Below are 17,373 nucleotides of genomic sequence, written 5' to 3'. Positions count from 1 at the left end.
CGCCTGGCCCTTTGTATACTTTTAAATGATGACATAATCAGATATATCAATCTTTTTCTTTATGGTTGGTGCTTTTGGGGATGTGTGAAATTCTCCCCAAATCACTTGCTTCCTCGTGTTATGATTCTCCTATTTGTATAAGCTCTTGAGAGGATTCTTAGAATTTTTTTTCTTCAGAAAGGTCTTTTATGACATCCCAGGATGGCAATTCATTAGCAATATACACTTAGCTTACTATGGCACATAATACAACATTTGTCATCACTTCAGAATAATGAATGTGACATGAAATTGAGGGTAAGAGATCAAAGTGCTCTATTATGAAAATTGGCCTGGTGCAGTGGCTCACACCTGTAATCCCAGCAGTTTGGGAGGGCCAAAGTGGGTGGATCACTTGAGTCCAGGAGTTCAAGACCAGCCTGGGCAATGTGGTGAAACCCCTAAAAAAAAATTTTTTTTAAAGAAATCTAAAAAGAAAGAAAATTATGTCTCACATAATTGAAGTTCTCTGAATAAATCTTGTTTGCCCAGTTCAGTTCTAAGTGGAGTCCAGCATGCTTTAGAACACAGATGAGCAAACTCATTCTGTAAAGAGCCAGATAGTAAATATTTTTAGGGCTCCCAGGCCATGCAGTCTCTGTCACACTACTCAGCTCTGCTGTTGCAATGCAGAAGCAGAGCTGAGACAATATGTAATGAATGAACGTGGCTGTGTTCCAACAAAACTTCATTTATGGACACCAAAATTTGAATTTTATGTCATTTTTATGTGTCACAAAACGGTATCCTTCTTTTGATTTTTTCCCCAAACCATTAAAAAATATGAAAACTATATTTAGCTTGTATGCCACACAAAAATAGGCAGAGGGCTGGCTTTGGCCGGTAAACTGCAGTTTGCCAACCCCTGATTTAGAATATAATCCTCCTGATATCTCTATAAGGAAACTGGGTAATATTATCCTCCCCATATTGCACAGTAGAACATGAGAACCTGGAGAGACTCTAGAGTTCACCCAGTTTAATTTCCCTCGCCACCTTCTTGCCTCCAATTTGCAGATAAGGAGGCTGCAGTAGAGAAAAGGGAGAATGACTGGTTTCAGGTCATCTAGCTAAGACATCTTGCTGCAGCTCAGGTCTCTCAATGTAAGTCCTAGTTATCTTCCTCTACTCAATTCCAAAAATCAAATTTTGAAGCCATATCCACAGCCACAAAATCCTTCTGCCACATTCTCATCAGTGGCTAATCTTTTTTTGCTCTAAAGGAATTTATTTCAATAAACATTTTAGCTGGGCGTGGTGGCTCATGCCTGTAACCCCAACACTTTGGGAGGCCGAGGCGGGTGGATCACTTGAAGTCAGGAGTTCGAGACCAGCCTGGCCAACATGGTGGAACCCCGCCTCTGCTAAAAATACAAAAATTAGCTGGGTGTGGTGGCAGGTACCTGTAATCCCAGCTAGTCAGGAGGCTGAGGCAGGAGAATCACTTGAACCCAGGAGGCGGAGGTTGCAGTGAGCCGAGATTGTGCCATTGCACTCCAGCCTGGGTGACAAGACCAAAACTCTGTCTCAAAAAATAAAATAAAAAATAAACACTTTAAAATTAAGGACTCAATAAGCCCAAATCTTGATACTTAATTTGCATCATTAAAACCTGTACAATAGGTCAGGCATGGTGGCTCCTCCCTGTAATCCCAGCACTTTGGGAGGCTGAGGCAGGTGGATCACTTAAGCTCAGGAGTCTGAGACCAGCCTGGCCAACATGGCAAAATCCCATCTCTACTAAAAATACAAAAATTAGTCTGGTGTGGTGGTGCATACCTGTGGTCCTAGCTACTCTGGGGTGCTGAGGTGGGAGAATCGCTTGAGCCCAGGAGGCGGAAGTTGTAGTGAGCTGAGATCGCACCGCTGTACTCCAGCCTGAGTGACAGAGTGAGACCCTGTCTCAAAACCAAAATAAAACAAAACAACAAACCCAGGCCTGATGGTACATGCCTGTAGTCCCAGCTACTCAGGAGGCTGGGGTGGGAGGATCACTTCAGCCCTGGAGGTCAAGGCTGCAGTGAGCCGAGATGGTGCCACTGCACTCCAGCCTAGGAAACAGAGCCAGATTCTGTCTCAAAAAAAAAAAAGATAGATATATATATATATCTTTCAAATATCTATATATACACACAATCACATCATATGTGAAACTTCAAATAAAAGTTTAATGTGTAAATGTATATAATCAGATCAATCTAAAAGAAGAGATTTCTTTCTAATGTAACTGAAATTAATAATGGCAGTTACATTGTAAAATGGAGAAACATTTTGATTAGTGAGATGACATGACATTTGTGAGGAAATTATACATAGAATGAAAATTGGTTAAATACTAATATACCATTAAGGCACCCAAATCCCAAAATGCCTATGGGAGAGCTCCAAAGAAAAAATTTATTCCAGAATTTCAAGGAAAATAGGAATGGCTGTTCAGTTCTAAGCAGCAGAGGAACTGTTCCTGCAGATTAAGCTGAGGCCAGTGGGGTTGACCAAGATGGGGGACTCCGGGTCAGAACTTAGCGCTCTTCCTGCAGTGGCACTTGTGCGGTGACATGTTCCATTAGTCTGGAATCCAAGCTCTATGAGAACAGAGTCCTTGTCTCTCTTGTCACTATTGAGTCCTCTCCTAGACAAGAGCTTGGGACATACTGGTGCCCAGTAAATGATAGTTGAATAACTGAAATCAGTCTGCAAGGGGTGATTCCTGGGAGCTGAACTCTGATTTTTTTTTTTTTTTTTTTTTGGGACAGGGCCTCACTCTGTTACCCAGGCTGGAGTGCAATGGTGCACTCTCAGCTCATTGCAACCTCCTTCTCCTGGGCTCAAGCGATTCTCAAGCCTCCCGAGTAGCTGGGGTGACAGCCACCTGCCACCATATCCAGCTAATTTTTGTAATTTTAGTAGAGACGGGGTTTCACCATGCTGGCCAGGCTGGCCTCGAACTCCTGACCTCAGGTGATCTGCCCGCCTTGGCCTCCCAAAGTGCTGGGATTACAGGTGTGAGCCACTGCGCCCGGCCTGAACTCTGATTTTTTAAGGTAACTATTCTGGCAGCTTTGGAACCATTCTTTTAAAAACCTTAAAGGATTTTCCCCCACCAAAAGCCCCATCAGAATGTGGTCACCATCACCCCTGGATGACCACCTTCTCATCTGCCCTTACACTGTCACTCTGGTTTGAAGTTGCTACACATTCTGGATGTAATGAGTGCATTGAACGTATTGCCCTCTAAACTATTAAACAATTGAAAATTCAATGAGGGCAACCAATGTTTATAAATGAGTCAGAAGTGTTTAAAATGCAGACATTTAGAAAAAGTCCCAAGAATAAGAAATTCCCAGAATAATTTATTACCTATACATTTCAATTTTCTTTGGAAGTTCTAACGCTCAACAAACATTAATCAAGTTATCTCACTATCTTTTAGGTTGCTTCCCCCCGTTTCACAAATTGTGATTCAGCACAAGTTAAATGACTTGTTGCTGGGGTCATAGGGATAATATAAATTTAAATAATTCACTATTTCAGCCCTCTCTCCTGCCACTTGTTAGATTGAAACTGAGGGAGGTTTGATGAGGATTTTGACCTGCTTCCTCAACGAATGACTGTCTATTTGCTGCTCTCTGCTACCCCCTGTTGATAAGGGAGGGAAAGAGCGGATTTCAAGACCAAATTTCTCAATGTTAGTTCCTTCCACCCAGCAGTAGCAGGATTATCCGGAAACTTGTTAGAAAGCCTTAAGGGGCCTCACCCCAGAAAAGTGAATTTGAAGCTCTGGGGGTGGGCCCAGCAATATGTGTTTTAACCAAACTTCAGGTGATTCTGCTGCAATTTGAAATTACTTTTTTGCTTTAGGTCCTAATGTCTTGGCCTCCTAGTCATTATAAAGATGATACAGCCTCTCCACACTGCTTCCGTCCTCAGGCCTCACATGGAGTACATACCACCATGCCATAAACAGGGTGCTTCCATGCCCGCTCATTCGGGCAGTTGGATGTGCCGCAGCCCTGTGAAGTAGCCAAGGAGGGCAGACATACCCATTTTACAGATGAGGAGACTGAGAAAGGAAAGGCTCAGGAAGGGGCAAACAGCTTGCCCAGAGTTACTCAGACTTCAGTGGCAGGGCTGGATTCAAATAAAGTCTTCTGTCTTCATGTCCATGCCCAGAGCTTCAGCAGTCACTACAAAGCAGGGTGGTTCTACATTCAGGGCCAGATAATTGTTTTTTGTTTGTTTGTTTGTTTTTTGAGATGGAGTCTCCTTGTGTCTCCCAGGCTGGAACGCAGTGGTGCGATCTCAGCTCACTGCAACCTCTGCCTCCTGGGTTCAAGTGATTCTCATGCCTTAGCCTCTTGGGTAGCTGGGATTACCAGCGTGCCCCACCACACCTGGCTAATTTTTGTATTTTTAGTAGAGACGGGGTTTTTGCTGTGTTGACCAGGCTGGTCTCAAACTTCTAAGCTCAGGTGATTCACCTTCCTCGGCCTCCCAAAATGCTGGGATTACAGGCAGGATCCACTGCGCCCTCCATGGGCCAGATAATTCTTTGTTGTGGTGGTTGTCTTGTAGATTGTAGGATGTTGGGCAACATTACTGGCCTCTAACCACGGGATGCCAGTTGTATCCCACCCTAGTTGTGACAACCACAAATGTCTCCAAACATTGCCAAATGTCCTCTAGGGGGCAAAATCACCCCTGGTTGAGAACCATGGCCCTACAGTCATCATGTAAATGGGGAGAAATCTCAATTCTTGTTCTGCAAATTTTACACTCTTTGGAAGCGATTTTAGAACAAATAGCTGTATTTTTTTTGGCCTCTAGGTCATCCAGGAAATGAAGAACCTAGACTAAATGTTAATCCCCACAATACCTTTACCATTCCTTAAGAAAATTAACAATTCTATACTATCATCTGGTATCCAGTGTGTACTCAAGTTTCCCCAGTTGTCCCACGAATATCTTTCATCACTGTTTTTTCCTCAAGCTAGGATCCAATGTAGATTCTCAAATTGCGTTTGGTTGCTGTGTCCATTTTGTCTCTATTAGTGTAAAACAGGCAAACTATGTCCCATGGGCCAAATCTGGCCTACCACCTGTTTTTGTAAATACATTTTTGCTGGAACACAGCCAGGCTCTTTTATTTATGTAATGTCTATGGTTGTTTTCACGCTACAATGAGAGAGTTGAGTAGTTGCGATCGAGACTGTGTGGCCCATAAAGCCTAAGAGATTTAGTACCCAGCCCTTTATGGAAAAAGTTTACTAAACTGTGACCTAGAATTCCACCCCCTGCCTTTATTTTTAATATGATACTGATTACTCAGAGTCCAGGACAATCGCTTATAGGAAATCTCTTCTTTTAGATTGATCTGATTATATACATTTACACATTAAACTTTTATTTGAAGTTTCACATATGATGTGATTGTGTGTATATATAGATATTTGAAAGATATATATATATATCTATCTTTTTTTTTTTTTGAGACAGAATCTGGCTCTGTTTCCTAGGCTGGAGTGCAGTGGCACCATCTCGGCTCACTGCAGCCTTGACCTCCAGGGCTGAAGTGATCCTCCCACCCCAGCCTCCTGAGTAGCTGGGACTACAGGCATGTACCATCAGGCCTGGCTAATTTTTGTATTTTTTGTAGAGACGGGGTTTCATCATGTTGCCCAGGCTGGTCTCAAACTGCTGAGCTTAAGCAGTCTGCCTGCCTCAGCCTCCCAAAGTGCTGGGATTATAGGTGTGAGTCACTGTGCTCAGCCATATATATATATATATATGTAAAAAATATTTATGAGATTATCAATGCTCTATGAGACATTGTTAAACAACTTTTTACTTGTCAAAAACTATAAATGAAATTGAGGCTGGGTACAGTGGCTTACTCCTGTAATCCCAGTGCTTTGGGATGCTGAGGCAGGAGGATCCTTTGAGGCCAGGAGTCTGAGACCAGCTTGGACAATATAGGGAGACCCTCATCTAAAAAAAAGAAACAACTGTAAGTGAAATTGAAAAGCAAATGATGAATCAGAAAAATAATTACAATACCAAGGTCTTGTCTCTTCCCACACTTTATTTTTCAGGAAGGAGAGAAAAAGAATGTCATGTCTAACATATAGTAGATGGTTTTAGTTACAAACAGAGGTGAAATCCTTACTGATCAAGTTGCCATGAAAAACCAGGGACCTCATCTTTGGAAAGTCATAATATATGATTTCAAATATGTGCAGCGACTGTACAAAAATTTGGAAATATACACAAGAGTGTCACTCAGCATCATGCCTGGTATATAAAAAGCACTAACTAAATGTCCATGGAATAAATGAATATATGAATATCATTCCTTCACTCAGCCAAGTAAAGCAGGTTGTCACCAAAATACTCCCACCCATTTATGAGAGTAGTATTTTTTCTGAGTCTAGCAAGTGTGCACATCATACCACAGGCTTGGGCCTGTTATTGTTCCATCACGAGTTCACGAGTGTGTAATGAAGTGGGATTCAGTTAGCTTGGAACATGATCTTAGAAACTGGACTACATTGGCTTTATGCATATAGTTACATGGAAAGCTGAAAGTATCCCGCCTCTTCTTGCAGTTAACCTGGGTTAGGCTCTAATCAATAGTAGCTTCTCTCCTTACTCTCAGGACACAGTGTTTCTATCCTACTAGTTACCTAAGACTTTATAAGTGAAACATAAAAAATAATGGAAAGAAGCCTTGCTAAGTTGCTTTTATCAGTTTCACAACATGGCTGAAGCTGCCTGCAGTATAATCCCTCTCCCCATCTCTAAAATGACATTTAACCTATAAAAAATTCAACTTCCCCAAACCACAATATCTATTTAACAATAATCTTTAGGAAAAAAAGGTTAATAGCCACTCCAGCACATCTCACATCAATGGCACTGAAAAGTGAGCTTCAGAAACAAGGTCGAAATTTAAGAAACTCCTTTAAATTCTTGGTTTTTGAGTAGCGGATCCTTTTCCTGGTTTCCCGGGAAGAACACGGCTTTTGCACGGTTGAGAAAGACACTCAGGCCTTTGCTTCTGACCACATTCCCAGGACTATTTTCTATTGGGTTGTATTCTTTGTGTTTTCTGAAAACAATCTGTTGGTTAGTTATTTTTAAAAGATCTTCAGTTGAAATATACAACTTTCTACAATCTTTTTCATGCCAGGTATAAAAGGATTCATTCCATTTAACATGATTGACAGTTTGCAAGACACTGGTGTCTTATGAAAGTACATTTATTTACTCTTGTTCATGCAAGAAATGTGCCTGCTTACTATAATTTGAGACTATCATGTTAAAATTAAGTTGACATAATTTTGTAAAGTTACTGAGATCTGGTAGCATCTTTTAGGATTAAAAACAAACCACAACAAGATTAACAGGCCAGTTTGGTATTCACCATTCAATGTAATATTTTCCTCCCCTACACAAAATGTTTAAAAGCAAAAAAGGGAAAAATGCCTATTTACACAGAGATATATTCACTTTTGACAATACACTATAGTGATATAAAGCGTAGGAACCAAAAACTTACTTGTACACCAAGAGGGAGATCACAGTGACAAATATGGCCAAGCAGCCAACGGAGATCAGGGCACTATTTGCCATCCTTAAAGGCGAGGCTGGGTCTTAAAACAGAAGCAAGAGCATATTAGTTATGTCTTCCACCTAGAGGACACGCCGCTTATAATGCCATTAAATAAATGAGGAAGGGAGCCATCACAGAAGATATATGGCTCCCTCTGGGCTTTCAGTAATCTTTTCTATTAAATAATACATAGTCTTTGGGTCAGCTTATCTTCTATTTAGAGAATGAGTCAGCATGTCTGGAACACTGTGGTAAGGGCGCGGGGGAGAGATGTCACGTCCTGGAGACACCTGCTCAGGTCTTGGGTGACCCAGCAGCGCCACCGTGGGGAAGGGCTCCTGTGATCAGGCAGCCGTGACTCCAGCTTCCTCTCTCACCACTTACCTTCTAGCTGTGCTAAAAATCCTGAAAGTTGGCCATACTCCCCGTGCTTTTTCAGACCTCCGTGCCCCCTTACAGGAGTGCCCTTCCCCGGCTCATGCCTGTAATACCAGCACTTTGGGAGGCAGAGGCAACATAGTGAGACCCCAACTCTACAAAAAATTTAAAAATTAGCCTGGCATGGTGGCGCATGCCTGTGGTACCAGCTACTCAGGAGGCAGAAGTCAATGATTGCTTGAGCCCCGGAGGTCGAGGCTGCAGTGAGCCATGATTACCCTACTGCACTGCAGCCTGGGTGACAGAGCAAGACCCTGCCTCAAAAAAAAAAAAAAAAAAAAAAAAAGATCACCACCTTTAAAGTTTTCCATGTAACATCTGTCACTGCTCACAGAAGCAGGGACTTCTTTGTCTTGGTTTCTACTCGATCTAGAACTGTATCTTCTGCCTAGAACTGTGCTGAGCATGGAGTAGATGCTCAGGGATATTTGTTGAAAGAATTGCAAGTGCTTCATGAATATCCATTGAATCGATACATAAAAGTCACTTCAACTAAAAGTCTATAGGTTTGCTTTGAAGAATGATCTATTTCTGAAATTCTGCCTTTGAAACCCAAGCTATTAAGCTGCAATCCCCACTGAATTAAAACCTTTCCTTCTGAGCATTCATTTTCTCTTTCTCACTCTCTCTCTCTTTCTCTCTCTCTCTCTTTTTCTCTCTCTTTCTCTCTCTCTCTCTTTCAGACAGGGTTTTGCTGTGCTGCCCAGGCTGGACTTCTGGGCTCAAGGGATCCTCCCGCCCCAGCCTCCTGAGTAGCTGGGACTACAGGTATGTTCCACTGTGCCTGGCATTCTGAGCTTTCTTTATTTGGCTTTTGAAAATGACTCAGGTCCCACCTAAAGTTATCACTCACTACAAGAAGAATTAAAGGAAAGCAAATGTCTAAAACATCTAATTCACATAAGAGATCAGTGGTTTGCCAGTGCAGAGGAAGCTTAATAGAATGAATTAAGACTCTAAAGGTAATTCTAAACAAACTTTGAGCTGTGGCAGCACTGAAGGAATAACATTAGCAGCTTCTGATGGTGACTGCATCCGAGTCCATGGCCACTCGGATGCAGAGGTTTTGGCTCCCTTCTCCAGTTCCCACCCTCCCCGGCTCTCCACCCAGGCCCTGATCCACCTTCCTGGGCAGGAAGCAGGGCACCCTTGCATCGTTGGTTTTGCTTTTAAATCTGCACCTTGGATATCACCAACAATAAGCCCTCACGCAAATAATTAGATGTATGATTATTTTCTTTTAATGGGATTAAATCTCTTCTTTTAATGGGATTAAAACTGCCATTTATATTATTAATGAGGAATTTTTTTTTTAGTTTTTTTTGTTGTGTTTGTTTGTTTGAGATGGAGTCTCACTCTGTTGGCCAGGCTGGAGTGCAGTGTCTTCATCTCAGCTCACTGCAACCTCTGCCTCCCGGGTTCAAATTATTCTCCTACCTCAGCCTCCCGAGTAGCTGGGACTACAGGCGCCCACCACCATGCCTGGCTAATTTTTGTATTTTTAGTAGAGATGGGGTTTCACTATGTTGGCCAGGCTGGCCTGGAACTCCTGATCTCAAGTGATCTGCCCACCTTGGCCTCCCAAAGTGCTGGGATTACAGGCGTGAGCCACCGCGCCCAGCTGGAAATATGTGTTTTTGTTTGTTTGTTTGTTTGTTTTTGTGGCTGGAAATACATGTTTAAGAACATATTACCTTATGAGATAGGCTTCAAGTTCAAAGGAGTTATAAGTGAATGAGCTATTAGATTGTACCTGACAATACTCCAATTAAGGAGTGAAGTAAGTGCTTTAACGCAGGGGTCCCCCACCCCCAGACCGATGGCCAGTACTGGTACGGTCCTCGGTCTGTTAGGAACTGGGCCACACAGCAGGAGGCGAGCAGCAAACGACTGAGCATTATCGCCCAAGCTCTGCCTCCTGTCATCTCAGTGGCAACATTACATTCTCATAGGAGTGCAAACCTTATTGTGAACTGCACATGCGAGAGAGCTAGGCTGCATGCTCCTTATGAGACTCTAACTAATGCCTGATGATCTGAGGTAGAACAGTTTCATCCCGAAACCATCCCCCACCATCCCCGTTACACGGAAAAACTGTCTTCCACAAAACAGGTCCCTGATGTCAGAAAGGTTGGGGACTGCTTCTGTAATATGTACACAACTTAGTCTTTCCCTTTCATCCTACCACGTAGCACTTCTTCTAAGCCACAAGTAATATCTTACAACAAAGTTGATTATCAGTGACAGTCAGCTAGGGCCATTAGGGTAGAGCCCTAATTTGGAGGTTGGGGGAAGTTGCATGCTACCAGTAAATGCAAATTTCTAAATGAAATTCCTTTGTCTTCTTTGTTAACATTGTACCTTTCCAAGCATTCAGAGGGAAGAGAGTAGTTTTTCTGGTGAACATGTGAGGAATAATAAGTTGGTTTCTTACTGTGTTCTGTAATGCTCGGTAGAGTTTGGGAAGGGAAAGAGAGGATGCGTGGTAAGTTAGAAGGGACCAAGGAGAACAGCTTGTGTCTCATTTCTCTTCCAGGCTTCATATCTTTGCTCAGGTGGATTTTCATGAAAATGTGATATCAGCCTCTCCTTTGTTGTTGTTTCATTGGAGAACACTGCTATTTTTTGATATTGGCCTTTAAACTTTCTCCTTGAAATACAAATCTATTCAAGCGTGCAGTGATCATATCCCATTGTTACTGGTCCATGATCACAGCTGATTTTTTTTCATCAAAAGGCTTTTCTTTGGCCACTATTTCACCAGATGTCTCATCACTTCCCTAAGTAGATTTGCTATTGGATTGTAATGCCAGTCCTCAGATCCTTATTAATAAGAGTTCAATGAATTTTGTACTGAAATAGAATTAAACATTGAAAACAAAGGCCTAAATAGCTTTAGTATGGGATACACACTTTACTTGCAGTATGAAATGCTCATATGGCCATAAAACAAAACTCACCTCTGTCAGGAACAGAAATCAGGGTGCTCGTGAGAGCCAGGCTTGTGTCATCCCCCAGGGTGAGGTTCACACAGTACGTCCCAGACCCATTGAAGGTTCGTCTCACAGTCAGCAGACACATGTCATCCACATCCACAGGGCTGCAGACTGTGTTCTGGGTGATCTCGCAGGTGGGGTCAGAAATGATGGTACAGACCTCCGTGGGAATGCTGCGACAGGGGAGGTGGGCGAGGGCGCACAGGGCACAGAGAAGGGGAGAGAGGAAGGTCAGATCCATTTTACAAAGGGAAAGTCATTACATTTCTATGAAATTGAATTCCACCTCATTGTTACTCAAACTATAAGATGCTGAATTGTTAGTCTTATAATCTGCTCTTAAGCAAGCCTGTGCGCTGAGCTATGCCTTTCTCTGCATCCTCAGGAAAGTGAGGCCCTGGGGTGGAGGAGAAAAAAAAGATCTCCCCCAGGGGAAGGGGCTGATGGAAACCACGTGAAGCCCAGCTCACTCCCTCTACATTCCTTCTACATCCCTAGAATGTTCGAAGATGCAGATAGCTTGGGTGTTAGGCAGACATATTATTAAATGCCATAGTTGGCCCTGCCTAGGTTCCTGTAGAAGTGTAACAGCAACAGCAGCAGCTGTTTTTGCAGGACTTATTATGTGCCGGGCACTGAGTTTTATTTATTTATTTATTTATCTTTCCTCAGAGACCTTTGTTCTGAGTGAGTTTTAGATATATGACATGATCTTGCTTATTCCTCTCAATAGTTTTTTGTTTGTTTGTTTGTTTGTTTTGAGACAGAGTTTTGCTCTTGTTGCCTAGGCTGGAGTGCAATGGCATGATCTTGGCTCACTGCAACCTCTGCCTCCTAGGTTCAAGAGATTCTCCTGCTTCAGCCTCCCGAGTAGCTGGGATTACAGGCACCTGCCACCACTCCTGGCTAATTTTTGTATTTTTAGTAGAGATGGGGTTTCACCATGTTGGCCAGGCTGGTCTCAAACTCCTGACTTCAGGTGATCAACCGCCTCGGCCTCCCAAAGTGCTGAAATTACAGGCATGAGCCACAGCACCCAGCCTCTCTCAATGGCTTTTTGAAGAAAGTAACATTACCCCAGTTTAACAGATGACAAATCAGGGAGAGAGATTAACGAGTCCAGGTCATACAAGCAGCCAGGGGTGGAGCTGGGACTTGAACAGAAGAGGTTTGACTCATCTGTCCTTGATGCTGGGCTACCTGCCATTGCTGTCCTGACCGCTATCTCATGGCAGCCTTCTTAGATGGAGAGACCAGGCTCTGATGCTGGACTCATGGGGCGGGGCCTGGGATGGGGACAGTCCCCCTTCTCACCAGCCAGGCCTCTCGCAGCAGCTTCACTCCCTGGGTCAGCTTTCACTGTTTTCTGCCACCCTCACCCTCATTCTGGTCCTCTCCCCAAGGTGGAGAGCTTCTTAGCTCTTCTCTTCTACCAAATAAGGCCACATCTTCATACCACTTCATTCTCCTGATTAATTTATGTATTTACACACATATATATTTTAATCAGGTAATTTATATATTATATGCAAATGATTTGCTAATGTATATTTAGTTAATCGATATAGTATTTATATATTCATTCATTTATATTTAGTTTATTACATATGGTCATGACCAAATCATAGGAAACCAAATTATATAATGCATTGGAAAGAGCTTTCTAAATTCTAAAGAGAGAGGATTATCAGGCGTTGCTATTAATGTTAGCATAGACAACTTCCTGGGAGCTTAAGAGCACTCCTGTGAGCTGCTCTCTGCTGGCTACCAGCATTCCATGGGTAGGCAAGTTTTGTGATCACTTGTGGCCTCAGTTGCCTCATCTGCAAAATGGGGAGGCTCATACGATTGCTGTGAGGATTCAATATGAGAACAGGTATAAGGTGTTAAAAAATTCAGTTAAGTGTTCAAACAGTTATCATAATTATTATTCAACTTAATTGTTAAAGCTTTCTCAATTGCTCAACTGTAGCAAAACATGTGTGTGCTTGATAGCACCTCCTAGGGACCTTCCTGTCTAGGGTTACCAGTAAATAGGAATTCAAATCAACCTAAAAGGGGTAACTGGTGGTCAATGCCTTTGTTCAGACTTGAGGTCCTCAGTTGACCCATGCCTCTATCGGAGATAATATACTCACCTCCCTTGGCAGGTCACGACAAAGTCTATTAGGGAGCTGTCAGGCCATGGCACCGGCATCAGGACATCTGTCATCTGGATGATGTTAACCTCTAAGATTCCCTCTAACAAAATAACCCCCAGAGAAAAACACACCAAAATACAACAGAAATCAAACAAAGCCAAACAATCACTCTGGTATAGATTGAACGTTTGTGTCCCTCCGAAATTCATATGTTGAAACCCCCAAGGTGATAGCATTAGGAGCCGGGGTCTTTGGGAGGTGGTTAGGTCATGAGGGTGAAGCCTTCATGTGTGGGATTAATGCCCTTATGAAAGTGACCCCAGAGAGCCCTTTTGCCTCTTCCACCACATGAGGACACAGCAAGAAGACTGCTATCTGCCATCTATGAACCAGGAAGTGAGTCCTCACCAGCCACCGAATGTGCTGGTACCTTGAACTTGGGCTTCCCAGCCTTTAGAACTACGAGAAATAAATTCCTGCTGTTGGTTTATAAGCCACCCAGTCTATGGAATTCTGTTATAGAAGCCTGAATGGACTAAGGTACAGCTCTTAAGACATCAGAAAGTGAAAAAAATTAAAAAAGGAAGACAGCCCTCTTGCCATACAGAAACACATCAGATCTGGGATCTACCCCCATAGCTTAGGATACATATCCATGCAGCATTTCCAAAGTCAAACTGAACTGTTTTTCAGTCCAGCCTAGATTTTTGTTCCTAGAGCCTTTGTGTGCATCAGAAAGTAGCACTCCATCTTGGAAGGTGTTTCAGGAAAAGGTAATCCTGGGTAGACGCAGCCCCAGGCTCAGGCCTTGGCCAGCTTCTCAAGTGGCTTGGGGACACTCAGGGGACACTGCTTCGGCTTCCACCTCCATCCTCACTCCCAGAACTGGTGAGCACAGGTTGGGCTTCAGTTCCCCTCTGTCTTCTCTGTTGTATGCCTTAGGGCTGTGCCCAAATGCACAGCCATGTGTGGTGGCCTGCTCTTTCCCCTTTTCACATACAAGTCTGACTTTGTGAAAATTAACTAGGGGAAGACAGTGGAAGTTGTAGGAACTCGAAGCTAGCCTTCCTTTACCCTACATACCCCATTCAGATGGCTGGGCTGCAGAGGCGGGATACAGGCCCAGGGCAGGCTCATTAGCATGTGGCCTTCACAGAAGGCTTGTTTCCACCAGGATGTGGAAGGAAGGCCGGGGAGGCAGGTGGGAATCTAGAAATGAGTAGGGTCTTTGCTCTTGCATGTGTGGTGTCATCTTAGACAAGCAGAGGGGTGCCCTCACCACCTACCTCTACCCCTTCAGAGTTAGCAGAGAGAGTGGGTGACCCTAGGTGGAGTCTAGCATCCTCCTCACTGGTCATCATCTTCAGCCTTACCTACAATTGTGATGGTGGCTTGAAAGTGGCCATATCTGTTAATCTGGCAGTTTTCATCAGGAATCCTACTCAGCTCCAGGGGGTTGTCACCAGCAGGTCCTGGGGTGTTTGAATCATAAGAATTTAGAGTAGTTGCTACGAACATAAAAGATACATGTGAAATAATAAAAAATCTAAACATTTGCCATTTGCTTTTTAGAAAAATATCAGGAACGCTATACTATGAAATTGCTACAGAAATTTGAACTAAATGTGTCACAATTTACACAGATGTGAGAGCTATAAGGTATTATAATTGCTAAATTATGTAAGGAAGCAGAATCCCACATTTTGTGTGAACACAAGAAGCAAATAAGAGGTTGAAACTGGCCGGGTGCAGTGGTTCATGCCTGTAATCCCAGCACTTTGGGAGGCCGAGGGGGGCAGATCATGAGGTCAGGAGATCGAGCCCATCCTGACTAACACGGTGAAACCCCGCCTCTACTAAAAAATACAAAAAATTAGCCAGGCGTGGTGGCGGGCGCCTGTAGTCCCAGCTACTCAGGAGGCTGAGGCAGGAGAATGGCGTGAAACTGGGAGGCGGAGCTTGCAGTGAGCCGAGATGGCGCCACTGTACTCCAGCCTGGGCGACAGAGGGAGACTCCGTCTCAAAAAAAGGTTGAAACTGTATTAAAATGTGTGATACAATGGTCATGAAGAAATAAACCTGGCCATACTAGATGCAGTTATATTTTAATTTTGGAAGCAGGTATTCTGGGCTCAAATTCCAGCTCCCCTTGTTTTTAGCTGTTTGAGACCACAGGCACATCATTTAATCTGTTTTTGCCTCTATTTGCTCATCTGTAAAATAAGAACAATACCTGCTGTCCTCTGGGGGCTGAACTATGAAACTTAAATGAGATAAAGTATATAAAACCTGCTGCTCATCACTGCTGCAGAGGGAGTACTTAATAAATCACAGTTTCTTTCTTCCAGTAATATGGGAAAAGATCATTCTTTCCCTGTTTGGATGTCTCACAGCTCCAAAGCTTAAATTCTAAAAGTCTTACTGTGATGAGCAGAGATGTGAGGAAGGAAAGGAGGGAATACAAGACATTTTTGAAAAATAAGCCTTGAATATAATTAGAGCAAAGAATCTAATGCCCTATTAGTTACAATTTAACAGGCTCTAATTAAGACATTGCTGCTCCTTTAGCAAGATAAAAAGTCTAGAAAGAAAATAACGATACTGAAAATACAATTTTCTTTTTAATTTCGAAAGACATGTGAAGTAGACCCAGTCTTGGGGAAGGACATCAAAGCCTCATAAGAGCTGCATCTCTAACTTAGTGACATGTGAGTGAAGCAGGCTGGGAGATTTCTCCAGGGCTTCTCAGAACTGTCAGCGGGTGAACATCCCTGTGATTTTCCTGTGCCCAAAGCAGACTTCTCAGAGCAGTTCTCAGAACAGGTCCAGAAATGACTGCTCCATGGCACACACTTTGGGAAATGCTGCTCAGGCAAAGCCCAGAAAGGCCCGGACACTGTGTTAGATTGAATGCAGTGGTTTACCAGCAGGAAGGGCTGTGGCAGCCTCTTGGGAATGTCCCTTGAGTTTCATATTAGTCCTCTGGAAATGACAAGACAGTCGTTCTGTCTGTCCTGAGATTCAGAAGATCTACTCTATAGCAATAGGATTGTTTGTGCAGGCCATTCGAGTTCAGTAGCTCTTCTCCAGAAAACCATAAAATTTCTTCTTTTGAAAGTTCTTGACAGGCAGAATTTAGTTGTCAAGTTAGAGCATGGAATCACGACCCTGCATATTTTAAAATAAAACTTCTCTTGTTCTGCATATACTTTAGTGCTAAAAATGAAATAAAGCTTATTTTCTTAAAAAATGACCAAATAATAAAGTCAGTGATTCTACCTTAGATAGAATGCTTTTAAAATGCATATGGAGGCCAGGCATAGTGGCTCACACCTGTAATCCCAGCACTTTGGGAGGCTAAGGTAGGCGGATCACTTGAGGTCAGGAGTTTGAGACCAACCTGGGCAACATGGTGGAACCTAGTCTCCATTAAAAATAAAGAAAAATTATCTGGGCATGGTGGTTCACATGCCTGTAGTGCTGGCTACTAGGGAGGCCGAAGCAGGAGAATTACTTGAACCCGGAAGGCAGAGGTTGCAGTGAGCTGAGGTTGCACCACTGCACTCCAGCCTGGGCAACAGAGCAAGACTCTATCTCAAAAAAAAATAAAAATAAAAAAGCATATGGAGCTTCGCAAACATTGTGTCTATAAAGTCAAGGTATGATTCAAGGGCTAATGGAGAGAAACGCACACCTTAAAAGACAGATGAGAAAGAAGGTCAACTTCATCCTTAATTTGGTATTTATGTCCCTGTTGCCCAGAGAGTGGTGTGAGAGCTCTTGATTCTCTGGGAAAGTTCTCTGTGATATGATGTTATTTTATATATAGAGAGAGTATTACAGTAATTAGCATCGGTCTTACAAAAGGTTTTTTTTTTTTTTTTTTTTTTCAGATTTGTTCACAAGTCTGAAAAACAAATAATAGCACTGTTAGCTAAGTGAAGAGAATTCCGTGACTTAAAAATAGCACACATGCATCTGCCCTCGGATTTAAACACGTCTACCTGGGTCACCTCTTCAACGGGCTTCTGCCTCACTCCTGCATTTGCATTTGATTTCTATTTTCGGCTGTGCATTATTAAGAAGCCACTTACCAAAGCAGAGAGAACATATTTTTTTAGCCAAACAATAATATAATACTTGGTCATCC

The 17,373-nt window shown here is 42.9% G+C and overlaps 1 protein-coding gene across 2 annotated transcripts in view; it reads right to left on the bottom strand.

Moving 5' to 3' along the window:
- Positions 1-6,100: 6,100 nt before the first annotated feature.
- Positions 6,101-17,373, bottom strand: part of GPNMB (glycoprotein nmb) — a 28,449-nt gene continuing 17,176 nt past the window's right edge. The window contains exons 7-11 of one of the 2 annotated variants that reach the window (XM_001156778.7): positions 14,597-14,695; positions 13,221-13,323; positions 11,047-11,255; positions 7,595-7,688; positions 6,101-7,144 (exon numbers count right to left, since the gene is read on the bottom strand). In XM_001156778.7, the coding sequence (XP_001156778.4) occupies positions 6,985-7,144; positions 7,595-7,688; positions 11,047-11,255; positions 13,221-13,323; positions 14,597-14,695 (665 nt within the window). In that variant the 3' untranslated portion in view covers positions 6,101-6,984. Of the gene's footprint in view, positions 7,156-7,594; positions 7,689-11,046; positions 11,256-13,220; positions 13,324-14,596; positions 14,696-17,373 lie in introns of both variants that reach the window. The other variant, XM_054687432.2, reaches the window with a different exon arrangement.

Source organism: Pan troglodytes, chromosome 6, assembly GCF_028858775.2.
Source record: "Pan troglodytes isolate AG18354 chromosome 6, NHGRI_mPanTro3-v2.0_pri, whole genome shotgun sequence".
NCBI classification, from domain to species: Eukaryota; Metazoa; Chordata; class Mammalia; order Primates; family Hominidae; genus Pan; species Pan troglodytes.
This window is presented reverse-complemented; position numbering and strand designations above follow the sequence as displayed.